Source organism: Pseudorca crassidens, chromosome 18 (assembly GCF_039906515.1).
Source record: "Pseudorca crassidens isolate mPseCra1 chromosome 18, mPseCra1.hap1, whole genome shotgun sequence".
NCBI lineage: Eukaryota > Metazoa > Chordata > Mammalia > Artiodactyla > Delphinidae > Pseudorca > Pseudorca crassidens.
In genome coordinates, this window is record NC_090313.1 from 58,749,908 (window position 1) to 58,772,229 (window position 22,322).

Genomic DNA, 22,322 nt, shown 5'->3' on the forward strand with positions numbered 1-22,322 from the left:
CTTCACTCATAATAGCTTCAAAAAGACTTATACAGGAATGTTCATAGAAGCTTTATTCGTAACAGCTAAATACTTCAAGCAACCCAGCTGTCCATCAGTAAGAGAAAGAAAAAGCCAAACTGTGTTCATGATAAAATACTACCTGGCAATAAAAAGGAACAAATTACAAATAAATGCAACAACATGGATTAATCTCAAAGTCATTATGCTGAGCGAAGGGAGTCTTACGCAAGACTGCCTACCCAAGTACTACTGTATGATTCCATTTACATGAAGCTCTACAATAAGCAAAATGAATCTATGGTGGGGAAAAAAACAGAATAGTTGTTGGAGTGGGATTGTGGAGATGGACTAGGAAGGGGCATACAGAGCTTTCTGAGGTGATGGAAATACGTTCCAGAAATTGCTAGGAGTTTGAATTGTAAAACTCAATGAATGTAGTATTAAGATTTGCGCATTTCATTGTATGTAAATTTACTTTAAAAGAAAAAATTGTAAACAAGTATTGAACTCTGGTTAGTGAAATCATGCTGAAATACTAGGGATACATGTAACAGTGTGTGCAATTTATTTTAAAACACATCCAAAAAATTAGCGTTCTAATCTTATGCTGAAATTTTGGTTACTTATTAGATATAGTTTTCAAAATATTCATATAGTCTTAAGACTAAACCACCTTATAACTCTTAGTATTGATAAATTGAACACTCTTTAAAATATTACCATGAAGGCAAAATAAAAACCAAACAACTAGAATCTTAGCATGAATTTTCAAAAACTGCTGAAAAACTCGCCCATTCAAAATAAATTGCCCTGGCTTTTTGCAAATTAATATAAAACCTACACATTTTTGTTAAATGATTAAATTTGGTAAATCAGCAAACCAGTCATTTAGCAAATTGATCTCTACATGAATTGGCTTTTGGTGTGATTTTTGTTACTTACTTAAACCTTATAATCTATTAACAAAAAATTATTATTAATGATCTCTCAACTGTCAACTCTCTCTCAACTTTGATTTTTTTTCACATTGGTCTTTTTTTTTGCATTCAGAACGGCTAGACATTTAATAACTTCTCAGCTGAGGACCATTTTCCATCTTTTCTCCAAAGGTCACAAGCTGGCAGCGTTGCCACCCTACTGGATACTGAGGGACAGGGTAAAGAGAGTGAGGAAGGGCTATAGTGCCCTGACTCTCCAGCCCTCCTGAACAGGGCTTATTTTCTCATTCTCACTTTCCAAATCTGTATAATGGGAATAATAACAGTTAATTTATAGAGATGTTGTGAGGATTACAATATAGTATGTGCTAAGTAAATTGAATACTTAACATGTATTGAATGATTCTTTTTTTTTGTGGCTGCGTTGGGTCTTTGTTGCTGCACGCAGGCTTCCTCTAGTTGCAGTGAGCGGGGGCTACTCTTCAAAGCGGTGCGCAGGCTTCTCATTGCGGTGGCTTCTCTTGTTGCGGAGCACGGGCTCTAGGCGCACAGGCTTAGTAGTTGTGGCTCGCGGGCTCTGGAGCGCAGGCTCAATAGTTGTGGCTCACGTACTTAGTTGCTCCACGGCATGTGGGATCTTCCCGGCCCAGGGCTCGAACCCATGTCCCCTGCATTGGCAGGCGGATTCTTAACCACTGCGCCACCAGGGAAGTCCCTTGACTGATTCTTATGAACCCCGCCACATTACTAAATCCTTTGTATTAATTAGATTACTTAACTCCTACCTCATCCAAATATTTAGACATTATTACTATTATGATTTATTATCTTACAGCTGAAAAATTGAGGCTTAAATAACTTGCCTAAGGTCACCAGTGTTGAAAATGTCAGCACCATCGTTGCTAACCAGATTTTTCCAAATGCAGAACTTTAGGTCTAAACTGTTTCTCCCTGCTATGTGTATTGATAGGTTATTTTTTCTTAGCAACATTTGATTTTTTTTCACCTCCAGTTTTCATTAAAAATAAAGAATTCGAAAGCACTTAACTTGCAAATCAATTTGTTTCCTAAAGACTTCACCAAGATTTATGAAATGACCAATTTATGAAATGAGAGGGATTGAGAACATGGAAATAGTGCTAATTCAAATAAATATTTACTAATTCAGCATCCAGATAGAGCTCAATGTATAGGAAATAGCAACCACATAACTTAACTGATAAAGTCAGATCTCATTGTCAAATCAGACAGGTGATTGAGACTGACTTTCTGTGAGAAAGTCTGACTCCATTTCTCTGTTCAAATAGATGTGATTATGATCATTCCTATGACACTTCTGAATTGTAACGTAGGTGGGTAGGTGCCATGAGTTTGTCTTCTGATAAAATAAGATGCTGCCACCTTCATCGTTTCTTACCAGTTATTTTGCTTTTACTGAGCTCTCCTCATGTCTTTGCTCTCAAATATATTCTCTGACAGGAGGCAGGGCCTGGAAGAGATGTGGTTGTTAAGCAAAAATTGTCTTTTCTTTCATTGCCCCATTCTGCAGTATATCTGAATTCAGAACATTCCAACAAGAGCCAAACTACCCATTCCGAAAGGACATTATGCTCTTATGAGAAATATGTTTGAGACACAAAAGGACACAAAGCCTCCTGGGTTTACAGTTCCTTGATTAGAAGAAGTTTCATTCATACAGTATTTCAGGTTTTTTATTTGATGCTCTGGAGACTTTCTGTCCAAGACAACATTCTGTAATAAGATTCTGAAAGGCCTCTCCTTTGTTAAATAGGAGAGGGGAGACATCCTCACGAGATGCATTACCAGGCAAGTCAGCTTTAAGTGAGGCTAAGAAGTTGAGAATCATGAGTAGGTAACGTTGAAATTCTCCATGCCTTCATACCCCATGGAATCCACTCCGTGTGGCCCCCAGGGATACATATATCGCAGTTTGATGGCTGCTGGTCTGTACTACCTGCATCTACTCCTGCGTCCCACTCCCTGCTTCTCCAATCCAGGGCTGTTCTTTTAGTTTAACCAATACCAAAAGGTCTGTAAAGACTCCAGTTTATGAAACCAGTTGACTTTGTTCAAACCTCATCCTACTAGATATATTTGAAAATGTGAAACTAATGTGTTGTAAATCAGCTATACTTCAATTTAAGAAAAAGGAAAAGAAAAAGAAAATGTGAGCACCTACCCCAGCTAAAAAGAAAGAAAATGAAGGAGATAAAGCTGAAAGGACAAAAATTCTCTTGGCACACAGACTATGCCAGCTTTTCCTGCACCGGCCTTGGATCTTGTCATCTCTGCGCCGCGGTTGTTCTGCTTTGCACTTGCTTTAGCCTCCGCCTGGCAGTGCCCGTCTCTTCAGTTCCACCCGTTCAGGGTTCACGGACCAGCCCATCCATGAAGCTTTAACCGGGCTCCCAAGTGAGAAAGTAATTGCTCTTCTTTCTCACCTGTGTTCTTGGTTCAGCCTCTAATGCTGACTAATCACACAATGATTTTCATGAGGGTTATTTAAACATTAGTTTACTCTCCGTCTTGCTCTTTTTTTATTGTGTGGTATATAGTTGGTATAATTGAATTTGCCTCTGATAACACATTTTCTTCAGAGATGCTGTCTTAGGTTTGGAAAAACCTATTGGGTTTGTAAATCGCCCTCCTTCATGTTTACCATTACTACTTCATTCTTTTGTTTCATGATTATATTCTGTCAATGATCTATATAAGATTTTTCTTTCTACTGTCTTGCTCTCCCCAGGAATCAAAAAGGCCAGAATCTCTTATGGACATTCATCAGAAAAAACTAAAGAATAAGGCTGCTGAAGATAAAAATAAGCCCCAAGAAAGAATACCATTTAACCGTGATACGGATCTCAAAGTTCATCGGTTTGATGAAGCTCAGAAAAAAGCCCTGATAAAGAAATCTAGGGAACTAAACACCAGGTTTTCACATGGCAAAGGCAATATGTTTTTATAAGTAAGTATATTTCAGTGAGGTATATTTTCGTACTGATAAATTTGAACTTTTCTAAATACTGTTATATATAACTGTGTAAAAATTTATTTCCTTTTATAATAAAGTAGATTATAAACCTGCAGATCTTTATTTTCTAAGTAAACTGTGAGGTTTGAAAATTCAGCCTTGTGGAATAAAAAATGTTGTATACTGGGAAAGTAGACTTGTCCTCGTAATAACCTAACAGGGCATTACTATTCAAAATGCTGAAATAAAAGCTTTTCATTTGTGAGACATGGCAAAGGAAAGTGTGGTTTGAAGCTTGGGTAAATATGCATGCTTTATTAAGGAATGAGGTTTGCTAGCAGTCTTTTTATGTTAAACAAGATCACAAAAGATGTTCATTGCTTTTGAAATGTTCTCTGTAAGTTAAGGTTCAAAACCGTTACCTCACTCATACATAGCCCGAACTGACAAGGGTTCGTAATGGTGATTACATAAAAGCTAAGGTTGCTTCTTAAAATCTTTGTGATTTTTAATTGTATGAAACCTACATCAATATTAAAATGTGACTTTCAGGGAAAATACGGTTAAAGTGAGAAATATTTTCCAACTTACTGAATTTTCTTATTCTTACTTCAGGGGGATTTCCCTGTGCAATGAAGAAGAGTTGAAGAATACTCTTTTTTTCTGTCTGTCCATCTTTCTTCCTTTATTTTGAGTTTCTTAAGGTTAGAGGATTGCTTTAGTCTTACAAACCACGCGTCCTTTAAAGTCACGTGGAAACATGAAATCAGTGTGTCTTACATAGAGTAGAATTTTATGTGTCTTTGGCTTCTGAGGAAATGTCGGCTTTTCTTCAAATAATTTTTTTGAGGATTCCCCCCCTCCCCGCCACTCCCTAATTTTTGTGCTGTCTCACAAGTGCCCAGTTAAGATCTGGTCAGGACCATCCACTGAGTCTCTCCCACAGCTCAGACCCCCTCATCAGATATTATGAACTTGCCCTGGGTGGTGTGTCGGGTCCTCACAGTGAATCCATGAATTTGAAATTGTTTGGGTTTCCCCTTAAACTGCAGCCAGTGAATACACAACATTTACTTGAAAATAGAGGGTATGGAGGTTTTGTCCATTTCGTTATCAATTTGCTTGTTGTGGCAATCAGGGCTTTTTATTTGTGGTTTGGATTTTTTGGTCTGTTCGGGAAGGAGGGACCTCTGCATTATTTCATGTGCTAAGGAAAAACTATTTTGATTTTTCCAACTTCAGTAAGTATTTCTAGGGAAGGCAATCTGAGGGACAAGAGAACACCATTAACCGTTCCCAGTGTGAAGTCTGAGACCTGGTCTCTGTGATCTCCACCAAAGCTTTCTAAGTCTTTAACCTGCTTTGGGATGATCTGACTTGATTCATTTATATTTAACATGCTTTAGCTAATTTACTGGGGACAGATCTTTTATATCAGTCATAAGTAACTTTTAAAAAAAATCAAACTCATAATCCCTGAATACAAAAATGGAAATGGAAACTGTAATCAAAACCACCCTGATGTAAGCTGGGACAAAGTGAGAGAGTAGCATTGACATATATACACTACCAAATGTAAAATAGATGGCTAGTGGGAAGCAGCTGCATAGCACAGGGAGATCAGCTCGATGCTTTGTGCCACCCAGAGGGGTGGGATAGGGAAGGTGGGAGGGAGACGCAAGAGGGAGGAGATATGGGGATATATGTATATGTATAGGTGATTCACTTTGTTATACAGCAGAAACTGACACGACATAAAGCAATTATACTCCAATAAAGATGTTAAAAAAAAACACACAGATGGAGTATTGTAGTATTGTAAGTTTGTGATGCTTTAAGCACTGCCCCTTAAGATATTAAACAAAACTCTTAATAGTTAAAGCTTAAATTCAAATTCTGGAAGTTATATTTTCTTACAGATTAATCCCGATTGTTCTGCTAGTTCTGTGCTCTAGTTTTGATGAAGCACACGGTTTTAATGAAAAAAGATTCTGAGTCCTGACTCTTGTAGGCTTCGTGAAAACTGAATAAACTGTTCAATCAAATTATGTGACAGATTTTTCTCCTGATCATAGAAGTACAATGATCTTCCATAACCGTAACCTACTCAGAGTGTTACTATTTGTAAGATGAATTTTTCTCCTAAGCAAATTGAAAAAGTCTAGTCTAAGCAGATTGAACAGAGCTACCTTTTGACCAAAGATGTCATTTTTAGTGGATGATATTTTCTGAACACAAAACTTTGTACAGGAGCATCTATTACTTTCATTAATTTTGTTATGATTTTTTCCCTGACGAAAGGAATAAATGTTTTATAATTCCTCATCCTTATGTAAATTCCTAATATGTATTTTTGAGAAGTTTTGGTATTTTTAATGTAGAAGTGTCATCTTTGGATACTTACTTTTGCTTTGCTTTCCTTACCTGAAGGTAGATAGGGATATTTCTCTAGTATGTATTTACTATTTCTTCCATCACCCTTGGAATGTCTGTGACCTTAACAAAAGGGAGAAAATATTAATACTTTCCATGAGTGACCACCTTACATGGTACCTCAGGTCTAATGCTCTCTCATGCCACCCTGAGGACAGTTTTAACGAAATGTGAGGCCAAGCCAGAGGTTTTTGCCCCATGGAGAGACCAAACCCAATATAACAACATTGACAATAAAAGAAGAAAGTAGCTATCTGAACAGGATAGACAGGTGGTCTTCATTTTATTCCCTTCCCTCTTCCAAAGCCGCAAAAGGTCTGGTAAATCAATTCTCCTCTCCATTTGGCAGAAAATTGGGATTGTTGACATTTTCTGCTAAGAACTTTTTAATTTTCTGTACTTCTTGGCCAAATTTTGTAGAGCTGTGACCTCTTTTGAAACTTAAAAATGAAGAAGAAAAAAGAACAACACTAAGTTCAAAGAGGGGAGCAGACATTTTAACATTCTTTACTGTTTGGTGAAGGTGACATTTAAGTTCATTGTCCCTGAAATTATATGATTTTGTTCAGCTGTCTAAATTGTCATCTCAGGTAGATTTTGATCCTTCAAATAATAACATCATTACTGGTAAATAAATGGCTTTAGCAAGTGGGGGAATTGGGAGGGGACACAAAAGGTGAGAGGTGGTAGCTACACCCATAATAAGGCTGTCTCATCCAATAAATTTTTTTGTATTGGGAAAAATATCATAAATTAAGCCCTATGCCAAACAGAGAAAGAAAAGAAAAGCTACAGTTTTCGAAGCATTTTTTATCTTGTTCAGATGTAGCAGCCACTTGACATTTATCACTTGAACATTTTATGGTTCTTTGAATTAATGATTTTTTTTGGAAGTAAGGTTGGGCTTTAGATGGTACTGAGGCCTACATGCTCCAGAATAGATTAACAGTTGTCATATAAATTATTTGATCCTGAAACATCTTGGCACTTTTTGTTTCTTATATAGGGTGGATAATGTTAACATTATATATTACTTAGAAACGTATGATCGTGGGAGATAGATTTTAGACTATTTACAGGAGCCCTTATCACTTCTCTTCACTTTTTCCATGGCAATGACAAGTATTGTTCACAAAAAAGTCTCTGTTGAGTTGTATACCTAAGAGGAGTAGCCAACATGGGGGAAGTAGCTAGGATAGTACCCATGTAACATCAGTACCAAGTCTTCTACTTCAGACTTAAATTTTTTTACTTTGGCTTTTGACACCATCATGTCATTTTAGTCTGCAGATACAAAAGGTCGTGCATTTCCTATTATAGGAGAGGTATATTTTTTTGCAGCTTAAATATTTAACCGTGACTAGAGTATGTACAAAATTAAAAAGTTATACACTGCCCCTTTCAATGTTTTCATTTTGAACTTTATAATTAAAAGACTGTTTTTAGAAAAGAAGAATTCCTGAGGTGTGATTTTTTTATGTATGAATAAAGTTGCATCTGTATCTGAGAAGTTGTCGTCTTTTATTTTTGTTTTGTTTCTTTTAATATTATTAGCTTATCTGAAGCAGGCAATGTGCGTAAAGAGAATATCCTGTAAAGATTTATTCTAACCAACCAGATCATTGTGGGCTGTTGTGGGTTAAAAAAAAAAGTCTTTCACTCCAACTCACCTGCCAGATTTTCATTACCCCAGTATAACTACAAATATAAACTATTTAGAAACACAAGACAGACAAATTGGAAATGCTCTTAAGAGCACCATGGCACAAGAGGGGCTGGCACTGGATTTGTAACCAATATTCCATTTTTATTTGACAGTTGGTGGTTTTTTTCTGGATTGGTTGATTATGAGATTTTACGGTTTTTTGTTTGGGGTTTGTTTTTTTTCCGTTTTTCTACTTCTCGAATTCTTTCAGGAAGCATGTATTCTTTTATAATTCCAGGGGAAATGAACCTCTTTTTTTTTTTAAGTCCCAGTTTTGTGTTATATAGGATCAGAGTTAGAAACCGAATTACTAAGGAGACAGGACTTGGGATTTCTCTTTATTTTTTTAAAATTTTTATTTTATATTGGAGTATAGTTGAATAACAATGTTGTGTTAGTTTCAGGTGTACAGCAAAGTGATTCAGTTATACATATACATATATCTATTCTTTTGCAAGTTCTTTTCCCATTTAGGTTATTACAGAAATTTCTCTCTTCCTTAACTGGGGAAGTGACCAAAGAGATACTTTGCAATACAAAAGCTAAGCATTAAATGATAGGAATCTGGACATACAGGATCCAAGGAAAGAAAGCCCTTGAGTTTTCAGATCAGTTCCCTATAATAAGTATTTCTTAAGGAGATAATGTGTTTGTTCATTCAGTAAACATTTGTTAAATACCCGGGTGTGTCCTAGGTGCTAAGAACACAGTGGTGAACCAGACATTCGTAGCCCTCGTCCATGAGAGGAGGTTCTGTGCTAGTCACTACAGAGTGTTCACAGGTAAGTAACGCAGATTCCCTGCCTCGTGAGACGTGGGAGAGAAGAAGATCTCAGTTAAAAAGACCAAGTAAGTGTATATCATGATGACTATAGCTAATACTGCTGTATGGTGTATAGGGAAGTTAAGAGTAAATCCTAAGAATGCGCGTCACGAGGAGAAATTTTTTTTTCTTTTTATTGTATCTATATGAGAAGATGGATGTTAGCTCAACCTGTTGTATCATTTAACAATATGTAAATCAAACCATTGTGCTGTCCACCGTAAACTCATACAGTGATGTATGTCAATTCTCCGTAAAACTGGGGGGGACGCCACAAACTGTGGTTAGTGTTATAAAGAAAACAGGGTAATGGGACAATCCAACAGGTAATTGAGGATGGAAATCCTACCTGAGTAAGGTGATAAGGAAAATCTATCTGAAGAGATGTTATTTAAGCTGAAACCTAAAAAAATGACAAACTAGCAGTTTGAAAAATGACTTGTTACCAAATCAGGTCTGGCTGCTCGCTGCTCAGTCAATAACTCGAGAGAGAGGCAAATGTCGCGAGAAAGGAAAGCTGCTTTTTTAATCAGAACGCTGGCGATCTGGGGAGATTGTGGACTCAGTGTCCCCCTAAAACCACCTCCAAAGATTCTGCTCAGTCAGGAAAGTTTTTAAACGGAAAAAGGGAAGTAACCTCAATCATTGAGATGGGGGGATCAGAGTCATCCCCATCCCGCTCTGTGCAAGCTCGTCGTGCAGGCTTATAGATGCTGTCTTGTTCACACAGTTGGCTTCACACGGTTTGTTCATGAGATTACTGAAGGGGAAGCTAGGGAAGAGATCTGATCATCTGTTAATTATGTTTTCTTCATTTCTACTTTGATCCATGGAAAGAACAGGTTAGGCAAGGTATTGTGTGATCAAAAAATTGAAAGGTGTGCTGGGACCCGAGTTGAGTAGAGCATGGGGCTGCCGGGTTTAAGGTAAGTGATAAGACAAAAGGGGCCTCCTGCAGAGCCCCCTTTCCTGCAACCAGCCCTTTCCTGCCAAAAGGTGCTTACAGACCACGTATGCAAAAACCCTGAAGCATTCGTTCTTTGGTGTTTGAAGAATCGCACCAGTGTGGGCGGTGTATGGTGAGAAATACGCGTAGGGTTGGTCCCTGTGCCAGCAGATACTAGGAAGCCCATGTAACTGCAATTAACCCAGTTTTAGAAGGTAAAAGGAACCTCCCAGAGGAGAGTGGCTCTTGGTCAAGTCATAAACATCGCACAGGAGTTGGCCTGATGCATCCTAACATCAAAGATCTACCTTACTGGCCTTCCAGAATTTCCTAAACATATCTGAATTCATACCTTAGGCCCTTGCTCTAAAAACCTGTGTGAATCCTCACTAATAACAGTCATCAGTTATCAGAATATTAGTACATTGAACTCCTGCCTATACTTTATCACCAAACCTGCGATTATTTAAGTAGAGCTGTTTGCGTTTTTTTTTTTTTCAGAATTTGTTATAAATGATTGTTCATTTCCTCCTCTTAGGCCTAATTATTGAGGATTATATACAGCCTTTTTAAGAGCTAAATAACACCAGATGAATTCAATAGATATCGATTGATATCAATCAGTGAATTAATTAATTGATAGCAATTAATCTTTAGAATTCCAGGACATGGCAGAACCTTTTCATTTGGGGACTGGAGAATACAGTAGACCTGTTTCTTAATTTGAGAGCCTTGAACCACCTCCATCAGAATCACCTGGGGAGCTTGTTTAGATGCAGATTCCCAAACCCACCCCTGTTGAATGGGGATCTTTGAGGTTACAGTCAGGAAATCTCCATTTTTAACAATTATCCCGTTATTGTTTGTCAGCTCAAGTTTGAGAATCACTGCACTTATCATACATGTTCCTCTAAACACTCCCCTCTCCCTTGTTGATGCGTTCCACTTTCCTATATTAAATATTCTTAAATACATAGTCATTTTATGTTACATGGCTATAATCACCAGTACTGATGATACTTGCATTATGAGGAGTGGATTATCATTTCTCTTGAGTGAATTGATGCTTAAAAGTTTTCATTCTTGAAACATTTTTTACCAGCCAGGTGCTAGAGGGTTTAAGATTATACTGTCAGTGGTAATTCAGTCTAATTTCATTAGACTTTGCCTTCTCTTGGGTGCCTTTTAAAATGGGAGAGTCCCTGGGAGCAATAGTTAGGTTATAAGATCCTTGTCCCTGGCTACCTGGGTCCTTGTGAGATCACTGAATGCCCTGGAAGTACAGAACATTGAAAGGGTTAGGGGGCTCAATGGGATGCTAAAGATGAACTTCAGAGTGGGTGCCTTGTGACTATTTTCCTTGGGGGAATTAATCAGTGAATGTTACTGAAGTATTTTAAAGTCTTAGGTAACTGCTTTGGCAGCTAAGGTATTATTTGAACTAAGCTAGCAAATACACTTTTAGATATCAGTTTCTGCATTTGCTAATAAAAGATGACTATAGATAATGGCAAACAGCAAAGGTACATGATTGTATTAAGACTGAAAAATGTCCAGAACCTAAGCTAGAATATTGAAAAGCATTTTGAAGCTCACTTTCAAGTCTGTCTGATCACCTCCTTTCCACTGTGCAGCCCTTTAGAGAACTTCCATTTGGTTTCCTTAGGATGGGTTAATGTTGGCAGAACAGACCATATGATCAGGTATTTTGTCCTAAAGTTTTCTCTTTACATAATCAGCGCTCTGAGATAAAAATAAACTTGCTCCTTTTATCACTGGACAGAAAAGAAGAAATGGAGTTGCCTATGAATATAACTTAGGATGATTTTTATCTTTTTGAGTAATGCTGAAAGCAACACATCTTGCTCCCCTAAGAATACATAATACTGTAATACCTCATCCACACTATACATTTAAAGAAAGCAGTTTATTAACCTAAGGTTGCTACTTTTTACAACAGGTACAGACATAATTAATTTGACACTGGCCAGAAAAATCAATCTAGAAATTGTACCCAATTTTCAGTCTTCATTTTAACTGGACACGTTATGGTCTTTTAAATGTCTTTTTTTCCCAACAGCCTTGTACACTGGTTAATAAAATTGTCATACTTGGAAACTGAGACTCTTAGAGTTAAAAATGTTTATCAGTCAAACTGGTTTGTCAATAAAGACAAGATTAGTACTCACCCTATCAACGTATGTCAGTTGACCCATTCATAATACTGTGGTCCTTCTAAGAAAACATGAAAAGATGGATTCAGAGCATTTCCTTTTACCATCTAATCATAAAGAGCTTTTTAAAAAATCACATTTATATTCTTTTTTAAAAATAAATTTATTTATTTTTTAATTTTTGGCTGCGTTGGGCCTTCATGGCTGCGTGCAGGCTTTCTTTAGTTGTGGTGAGCAGGGGCTACTCTTCGTTGTGGTGCGTGAGCTCTAGGCACGTGGGCTTCAGTAGTTGTGGCACACAGGCTCAGTAGTTGTAGCTTGTGGGCTCTGGAGTGCAGGCTCATTAGTTGTGGCACATGGGCTTAGCTGCTCTGTGGCATGTGGGATCTTCCTGGACTAGGAATCTAACCCGTGTCCCCTGCATTGGCAGGCAGATTCTTAACCACTGCGCCACCAGGGAAGTCCTTATATTCTTTCTAATTAGTGCATATCAACACGCAGAAGGACTGCATCTTTAGTTCAGCATTTATCAGAACTGAGTAATCCCTAGGTTTAGAGGGATGAGGGTGATAGTTGAACAAACATGGTGTGGACCAATTTAGACAACAAAATCCTCTAGGTCAAAGTTTTTGAAACTTCAGTGTTCATCAGAATCCCCTGAGAGCTTATTAAAAATATAGATGCCCTCGCCTCATTATCAGAGATTTTGATTCTGTCTGTAGGTCTTGGTGTGGGCTCAGGCATCTGTTTTCGGCGAGCTCCCCAGGTAATTCTGATGCACTCCGAAGTGTAAGAACCAAACTTGGTTTGGTCCAAACATGGCATGTTAAGATTTCTAGAATCAAAAAAGTCAGATTGCTGTTATGCTGTGGCCACTGAGCCTCTTGATTCAAAGAACAGAAGGCAAAACTCATTTCCCAGCTTTCCTTGCTGATAGAGCACAAGTATGTGGTCTGGGCTCAGCCAATCCGATGTACCCACATAGGACTGGGATTCCAAGGAGAGAAAAGTAAAGAAGCAGACATTCCCAGAATCACCTTGTGGTGGAGGTGGCTAGATTTTCAACAGCAGCAGAGGTGGCATTTCTGGTACCCAGTCCCAAGCATCACTGTTGTGACCTACCATGTTGGAGGCCCATGATGTGGTATGGAACGGTGGTAACACTGGAGCATTGCAGTGAGGTTGGACATATCCCTGGTTATATAGCTTCCAGACCTGCTTAAACTGGCCAGGTATACTATTTTGTTTGCAACTAAGAGCTCTAAGTAACATCAGGGAGTTATACTCTGCTAGTTAAGAGCGGAAATTTTGGAGACAGCATCTTGGGATCAAATCCTGGCACTGCCACTAGCTGTGTAAACTTGCGAAAGTTTCTTAACCTATCTCTGCTGTAATTTGTCTTAAAATGGGGGCACTGATACCTCATAGGGTGTTATGAGGATTACATGAGATGACACACTTAAGCAATTAGCACAAAATCCAGCAATAAATGCTGGTTATCATTATTGTAGACCCGTGGATAACAGACCCACTCATTTCTTACGACCTCAGAAAATTCCTATATTTATCAGGACTCTTGGCAGCAGGTGGTAGAAACCAAACTCAAACTGGCTTAAGCAAAAAAAGATAACCCCGGCTTGAGGTACAACTGAATGTGGATGCCCAGTTCATGTCGCCAGGATTCTGTCCCTGTCCCCCAGCCTGCTTCCATTGTGTGGACTTCATCTTTAGGTGGGCTTCCCAGGTGGTGACAGGCAGAGATAGCAGCCCCTCTAAACTGACATCCTACCAGCTTAGCAACCACTGAAAAGAAGGCCTCTCTTTCCCACTAGTTCCAGCCAATAATGCCCAAGGACTAAGGCTAATTGGCTCTAGGGACCAGCTTTGGTCACTTGTTTACCCCTGAATCAATCATATGGTCAGGAGGTCACCCAATAGCCCAGGCTGGTTCACATCTCTACCTTTGAAGCCAAAGGGTGGGTTAAACCTGATCTAAACCACATAGGCTGAGAACTTGGGAGGGTAGCTCCCTAAAAGGAAGTGAAAGTGCTGTAACTGGAAACAAGGTAACGTGCTACAAAGGACAAAACATCTGATGCTTGCAATAGCCCCCATCTCATTTTTTATTCCCACCAATTCGTTAATGAGAATACCAGTGTTTTGTTTACAAAAATGGGATATAACCCATCTACCTGTCTATTCACCCCAGGTTCACCTTTGTGAACAACCCCCCTTTGTTTTTGGCCATGCTGCACAGCTTGTGGGATCTTCGTTCCCCAACCAGGGATCAAACCCAGGCCCTCGGCAGTGAGGGTGCAAAGTCCTAACCACTGGACCACCAGGAAATTCCCTTTTTGGCTTGTTTTTTTTTTCTTTTTTGTGAATCTCCTTTTCATTAGGTAGCTTCTACCAGTTCTCCTGGTTATGAATCTTTGTGTGGGAGGTTTGGGGAGGGAACAAGCACACACTGACCTGCTTTAGAGATGACTTAGCCTCGGTAGGTTCTGCCCAGTAAGACAGCACTGCTTGTCCCCTGCTTATTTGGTTCCGTGAAATCCTCTGACATCAAGAAGTACATTTAGCCCAAAGTAGGTAAGAAATGAGGGGCTTCCCTGGTGGCGCAGTGGTTGGACGTCTGCCTGCCGCTGCAGGGGACGCGGGTTCGTGCCCTGGTCCAGGAGGATCCCACATGCCGCGGAGCGGCTAGGCCCGTGAACCATGGCCACTGAGCCTGCGTGTCCGGAGGCTGTGCTCCACGGCGGTGAGAGGCAAAAAAAAAAAAAGAAATGAGGCTGTCATAGTTTATTCACCACATTCTGCTCCCATGTATAAATCACAACACAACTCAAAATGATTTATTTAGCCTTTCCATTTACAAACAAGACAAGAAAAAAGAAGAGAAGGAAATGGAAAAACACATAAAGGATTGCCAGCTTCAACCCAATCAATAGCGAGGAAGCCTACCTGCCATTGCCAATTTATCATGTATCTTGATAGAAGGTGTCCAATATCTGAGGCGGCCCTCGAGAGGTGTTAGCCAAAGTTGGGGCCACAAACTCCCAAATCATGAAAGTAGGAGGAAACAGGAAGGGGAGTAGGAGATTCTCAGATTTACCTCTTGAGCATCTGCAGAGCTGGATCTGGAGGAGTGCCAGAGGCAAGTGTCATGGGCTGGATAGTGGCCCCAAAAGGCATGTCCACCCGGAACCTCAGAATGTGACCTTATTTGGAAGAAGGATCTTTGCAGATATAACTAAATGAAGGATCTCAGGATGAGATCATCCTGGATTTGGGTTGGGCCCTACATCCAATGACTGGTATCCTTACAAGAGAAAGGAAAGGGAGATTTAAGACACAAAGACACACCGAGAAGAAGGCCACGGGAAGATGGAGACAGATTGAAGTTTTGTTGGCACAAGCCAAGGCACTCTACAAGCTACTAGAAGCTGGAAGAGGCAAAGAAGGATTCTCCCTTAGAGCCTTCTGACACTTCGATTTCACACTTCAGCCTCCACAACTGTGAGAGATAAATTCTAAGTTACAAAGTTTGTGGTAGTTTTTTTTTGCGGCAACCCTAGGAAACTAATGTAACAAGACAGGAAGCAAATTCGCCTTCGCTTCATCAAGCCAAAGATGAGGCCTAGTGTTAGCAACTTCTCATCAGCAGTCGTCATTGGTTGAGGACATGGTGGCCAGTAGATTTGTCAGATGCTCTGAGGGTTCTGGCCTCCATGCATAATGGTTCCCTAGGAGAAACTGGAGGGATTGTTACCAAAAGAAAATATATTCTGGGCAGGCAAAAACAAAAAAACACTACAATCAGTAAAAGGCCTGATATGGAGTACTTAGAAATGGATTTTTTAAAAAAGAAGTGTTGTCAAGTGAAGGTAGTTCATTAATAAATTGTTGTTTAAAGTTAGCGGTCAGATATATTGCCATAGTACTGCTGGCCTCCTATACATGGCAATTAGATCATGTGTAAATGTATCTTTCTAAAGAGAAAAAAGGTAGAATATTTTTCCTTACATAGGTAACTATTTCTAAATGAGCTTTGTTTGTACTGCCTCACAAGCAGTTAAGGTTCAGTGTGGGTAGTAATGACATTAATTTAGGCGATGATAATACAAATTATACTTACTAGAGTATGAGCTTTGAGTTCTTAGTTACAAGGCAGAAAAGGGTTCAGGAGTCATTCAGACCAACTCACTGTGTAGCTATAGCCCCCAAAAGCTAGTAGAGTATTGGATAATATAAGAGAGAAAAGAAATACAAGAAAAAGTTGTACTGCTTCCTGTTCTAGTTTCTATACCTCAAGGAAAGAACTCAATAGAGAAGAAGGAAGTCTACAGAAGGAGAACTAAATTAAGTCCTGTGTACAAATATTTACTGAGCTCCCACAATGTTTGAGCCTCTGGTCTAGGGATGCAGAAATGATTAAGATGTGGTCCTCAACTTCACAGCCTAAGGAGAGACAGATACAGAGAAACAGCTGTGATAATGCAGCTCAGCAAGTTCAGGACAAACATGCACACAGGACACCAGGAGATCACAAAGGAGGCAGCAGGATCTACCAAGGTTGAGCTGAGAGCAAAACAGACAGAGAGCAACACAGGGGCTTGGGTGGTGGTGCTGTTATGTGTGTTTGGGATTGAGAGCGACCAGTTTGAAAGGAAAGACAGTGGAAGGGAGAGATGGGGAGCTAAGAGAAAATAATCTCGCTGAAAGGGGGGAGTTAAAGGATGATGAATAGTGATTGGCCTTAGATAAACAGGAAGAGAGATCCACATCCTCTGAAAGTAGAGAAAAGGAAATGAGGGCAGTTACGGGTATCCAATAGGTTTTAGGTAAAGTTCAAAAGGATAAGGGAGATTATTCCTGGCATCCTCAATTTGCTGAAATCAAGGTTTTTCTAACCTTTGGGTGTGTTGAGAATATGATGAACACTCTGGATGTTTCACCTCTTAAAAATGCACATTACACAGATTCTTACATATAATTTCAGTTTCCCAACCTTTGAATCCCAACCATGGACTCTGGATAGAAAACCTGCATTCCACCCAGAAGAGACAGGTCATTTGCTCAGAGGAAGTGGTCAGGGGCTGGCAGGTTTGGTATAAACCCTGAGGGCAAAGGATATGGTCCTACACAGAGACCAGTGAAAGATGAGTCATGGCATTGATCCATGTTGGGATGTTAAGAGAAGTGGAATCCCAGGTGGGAACGCAAGCGATTAACACACATTCCAGACTGAATGGGGAGGAAAAGAGGCCTCGAGGAGACCTACAAACTGGGAGGGGGCTCTGTGAACTGGAAGGGAAGATGCCTCACGTCATGCAAAAAACTTACTGGGGAAATTCCCAGCATGCACTCCCCTGCCGGAGGTGGGCACGTGATCAGTGCTTTGGAGCTGCCGTAAATTGCCCCGTTTTCCCCTCATGGCCCATTTATGCCTCCTCTGCACATCTGCACCACCTGCTTCTCCCTCCACATACAAACTTGCTCAAGTCTCTCCCCTACTTAAAAACAAAACAGCAACAACGAACCTTCCTTCAAGTACAAGGTCGCCCAAAACAATCCCTGTGTGTGATACGCCCGCAAATTTTTGTTGAATACGTGGGCGCGTGAAAGGAGCTCAAAGCAATAATTGGAGTCCACTACCTTTTATTCCCACTTCATTCTCATCTTTCTCTCCCCTGTTTTCTTCTCTCATTCCCCTCTCTGGGCACCACCCCGGCTCCATTCCTCTGTCCCTCTCCAATTTTACTCCTTCCCAGCCTCTGTCCCAGAACTGCCACTGGCAGCCAGGGGTGCCTCAGGACTGGAGGCTGCTTGGCCCATCTTGGGGAGGTTAAGCTAACAGAGGGCAAAAAGGATGGTAAAGAAGAGGCCTCCTAAACCAGCCCAGGCTTGGGGAGGAGCCCCCAGGCCCAGGACTTCTGAATGGTCAGAAGAGGTCTTTCTCCCACTGCTTAATGGATTCACTTTGGGTTTCTTGGGAGCAGGGGAAGATGTAGAAAAAGGGCAGTTACCTCTTCAGGAAGAATATAAATGGTCCCAATTGTATAGTATTTGTCAGTATTTTTTTTTCTGGAAAATTCAAACACACCAAGAGAAAAACTTATTTAAATAAAATACTTTGAAAAATGAAAAAAAAAAAAAAAAGGACAAGGTCGCAAATGGGATTAAAGCTCACATGTCATAGAAAGTTTTGAAAGAGACACAAATATAAAGAAGGCATTTCAAATCAGCTGGTTGAGGGACTTCCCTGGCCGTCCAGTGGTTAAGACTTTGCACTCCCAATGCGGACCCCGGGTTCGATCCCTGGTCAGGGGACTAGAGCCCGCATGCCGCAACTAAGAGTCTGCAGCTAAAGATCCTGCACGCGGCAACAAAGATCCCACGTGCCTCACCTAAGACCCGGCGCAGCTAAATAAATAAATATTTTTTTTAAAAATCTCAAATCAGCTGTGGCAGAGGGTGGCATAGATTACTCAATAAATGATGTTGAGACTCTTGTGTAGATACGTGGGGGAAGAGATAAGTTGGATCTCTCACACTGTAGATCAAAACGAATTCCAGAAATATTAAATATGTGTATGTAAAAAATGAAACCCTAAAAATACTGGAAGGAAATGTAAGAGAATTTATTTTAATAATCTCAGAATGGGCAAGGACTGCTTAAGGATAACATAACATCCAGAAGCCCTAAAATAAAACACTGATAAATTGGACTATATTAAAGAAAAATTCTGCATAGAAAACACAGTCAAAAGACAAATGGGGCTTCCCTGGTGGCGCAGTGGTTGAGAGTCCGCCTGCCGATGCAGGGGACGCGAGTTCGTGCCCCGGTCCGGGAGGATCCCACGTGCTGCGGAGCGGCTGGGCCCGTGAGCCATGACCGCTGAGCCTGTGCGTCCGGAGCCTGTGCTCCGCAACAGGAGAGGCCACAACAGTGAGAGGCCCGCGTACTGCAAAAAAAAAAAAAAAAAAAAAAGACAAATGAATTTTTGCAACTCACATCACAGACAAAAGCTAGCATTTGAATATCTGGTAAAAGTCAATAAGAAAAATTCGAACAAGAAAAAAAATCAGCAAGCCTATTGGGCAAAGGATATGAACTCATGAGTCACAGAAACAAAACAGTTCTTAAATATATGAAAAGAAACTCAACCTTACTCATAAAAACGAAAAGCAAATTAAAGCTACAATGAGAAATCACTTTTCAACTAATAGATTAGCAGAAGTCAAAAAATGTTAAAACACCCTGTGTCGGCAAAGCTGGTGGGAAATTCATTCTCTCATACATTGTTGGGAGGAATGGAATTTGATGTGGCCTCTTTGGTAATTTGTTGATATTCATAAAAATTACATACAACAGAACCTTAATTCCACTGCTAGGAATTTATTCTACAAATATACTCACATAAATGTAGAATGACATGTCATTTTTAATTGAGCATTCTTTGTAATAGCAAGAAATTAATGCTCATCAATAGGGGACTGGTTGTAAATAAATTGTTGCCTTCATTCTATGAAACATAACACTGCTGTTTAAAAGAATCAGTTGGGGGCTTCCCTGGTGGCGCAGTGGTTTAGAATCCACCTGCCAATGCAGGAGACACAGGTTCGAGCCCAGGTCCAGGAAGATCCCACGTGCCGCGGAACAACTAAGCCCGTGCACCACAACTACTGAGCCTGCGCTCTAGAGCCCATGAGCCACAACTACCGAAGCCCACGCGCCTAGAGCCCATGCTCCACAACAAGAGAAGCCACCGCAATGAGAAGCCCGTGCACCACAGTGAAGAGTAGCCTCCGCGCGCAGCAACGAAGACCCAACACAGCCAAAAATAAGTAAATAAATAAATAAATTTAAAAATAATAATAATAGGGCTTCCCTGGTGGCGCAGTGGTTGAGAGTCCGCCTGCCGATGCAGGGGACACGGGTTCGTGCCCCGGTCCGGGAAGATCCCACATGCCGCGGAGCGGCTGGGCCCATGAGCCATGGCCGCTGAGCCTGCGCGTCCGGAGCCTGTGCTCCGCAAAGGGAGAGGCCACAACAGTGAGAGGCCCGCATACCACAAAAAAACAAAACAAAACAAAACAAATGACTTTTGTAACATACAAGCTTGATTATATCACTGCCCTACTTAAATCTTTCAATGACTCCATAGCCTTCAGATTAAGGTGCCATCTCTTCTAATGGGCTCCCAAAGCCCTCGGCGCTAGGGAGAGGGCGAGCGGTGTCTGTGCCTTCCTCCTCACCTGTATTTGTGCTACTCTGCGTGCGCGCGCGCGCACACACACACACACACACACACACACACACACACACCACCCTCTGCCCAGTAAACAGCCTGGACCTCCCAGGAGGTGCCTGTCACCTCTGCACCAGATGCCCCATAACTGTCAGCTGATGATGATGCTGTGTTGCAGTTTGTCTGATATTGACAGCTTCTCAGGTTTGGGTCTTTGTAGTTGCTTCTGACTGCAGAGCTGCTTTGAAGGTAGCAAGCATATGAACCCAGATAGAGACAGCTGTTGCTACATTTTATACTCTATTTTGATAACAGAAACCCCTATTTGATGAAATATTGTCATTTTTTTAAATCTTGCAACCTTGAGGGACAGCATCCTTGAACATCCAGCTTACAAATATCTTCTATCTCAATAACTTACACAGCTTCCCCAGCCAGTGGGTCCCTCCTTCTGCTATTCTCCCATAGCTCTTTGTACTGTTAGGAGCTGTTCACTTATTTTGTCCCCTCCCTATACCCCATTAGATTGTGAATTCTGTGAAGAAAAGAGCCTGTATTTCTTATTAGTATCATTTCCAGGGCCTAGCTGAAATATAATAGATACACAGTAAAGTTTGTGGGAGAGAGAGGGTTGGGTGGAAGGATGGATGGATGGATGGATGGATGGATACATTAATACACAGAGAAAAACTATTTTTGCTTCCTAAATACTAGCAGTAAAAACTTCAGGTTTTTCCAGAGTGAAGCAGAGCTGGAAATGTTAGAGGTACCACAAGGAGGCACTAGAATTCCACATGGGTTCCCTCTGCCAAGAAAAGGCAGATCCAAGTGTCTTGACCTGGGCTGATGCCTTGTGACAGATGCCTGGCTGAGCCCGAATGGGCCAAGAGGGATGATTTGAAAAGGGGACTGAGGGGGAAATTAATGCAAGGCGATTACGGCGCAGCTACGGCAAAGAGGAATGATCACTTTAAAGGGACTCTAACACAGAAGGACCCCCTCCACCTTTGGAAACATCCCACCGCCCTGGGAAGCCGTGTCATGTTGTTGCCTCTCCCATTTTCCTCCTCCACTAATTAAGCAAAATACTCAGGCTCATACTACAGCGATTTCATTCTACGGCCACGATATTTCCCCACTGAATCCTCTCTTCCTCATTCAATGAGAATGAGGAAAATAGAACTGTCACAAATACTATTACCATTTCCCCTTTTTCTTCCCAAGAGGTCACTGAAACTTTCATCCCAGACCTTGGAACCCTGGATTTCTGTGTAGGCTGGCAAAGAAAGGAAAAAATCCTTTTAAATCTCAAATATATGTCTCTAACTCCTGTGAGGGACGGAGAAATGTAACCATGGAAACCAGAGTATGCCTGTAACCATGGAGACCCATTTAAACCAGCTGGGCCATTATCATCTAGAAGCTGATAAGGCTTTGGCTGTTAGGAGGCCAGTTAATATGGTTGAATGATTTCAGTTTAGGCGAGTGTTTTACAGACAATTAAGTAATTTCTGGGTACTGCCAATACTGTAAAATGTTAGAGAGAAAGCCTTTTGATAGGACTTCCTCTGTTAGACTAATTTCTAAACGATCTCCCAGATCTTTCTCCCTCACCCTCCAGAGCCATCACTTTATCAGCAAACACACGTTAATCACCTTGGTGTGCGGGGCAATCTGCTGGATCCCACCATCTATGTATCCCAGATAATATACATTCTCTGTCCCATCAGCTTTAATGTTGAGGCAAGTCCTTGAATAAAGGATGTACTTATCAAAAGGCTTCTTGGGACTTCCCTGGCGGTCCAGTGGTTAGAACTCTGGGCTTCCACTGCAGGGGCCTGGGTTCAATCCCTGGCTGGGGACTAAGATCCCACATGCCGTGCGGTGTGGCCAAAAAAGAAAAAAAAAGGCTTCTTTACCAGAACCCATCGGAATTTGGCTTTGTATTTCCAGTACGTGAGATGTGAACTAGGCTATTTTCATTTTGAAGGAAACTTTCACTAGCCAGTGTCTTAGCAGTGCTTCACAAAGTTCACAAGCATTCTGTTTATCC

The 22,322-nt window shown here is 40.7% G+C and overlaps 1 protein-coding gene across 2 annotated transcripts in view; it reads left to right on the forward strand.

Annotated features, from left to right (window-relative positions):
* Positions 1-12,249, forward strand: part of GPALPP1 (GPALPP motifs containing 1) — a 34,620-nt gene extending 22,371 nt beyond the window's left edge. The window contains exons 8-9 of one of the 2 annotated variants that reach the window (XM_067713890.1): positions 3,709-3,927; positions 8,767-12,249. In XM_067713890.1, the coding sequence (XP_067569991.1) occupies positions 3,709-3,927 (219 nt within the window). In that variant the 3' untranslated portion in view covers positions 8,767-12,249. Of the gene's footprint in view, positions 1-3,708; positions 3,928-4,548; positions 7,877-8,766 lie in introns of those variants that run through there. The other variant, XM_067713889.1, reaches the window with a different exon arrangement.
* Positions 12,250-22,322: the final 10,073 nt, after the last annotated feature.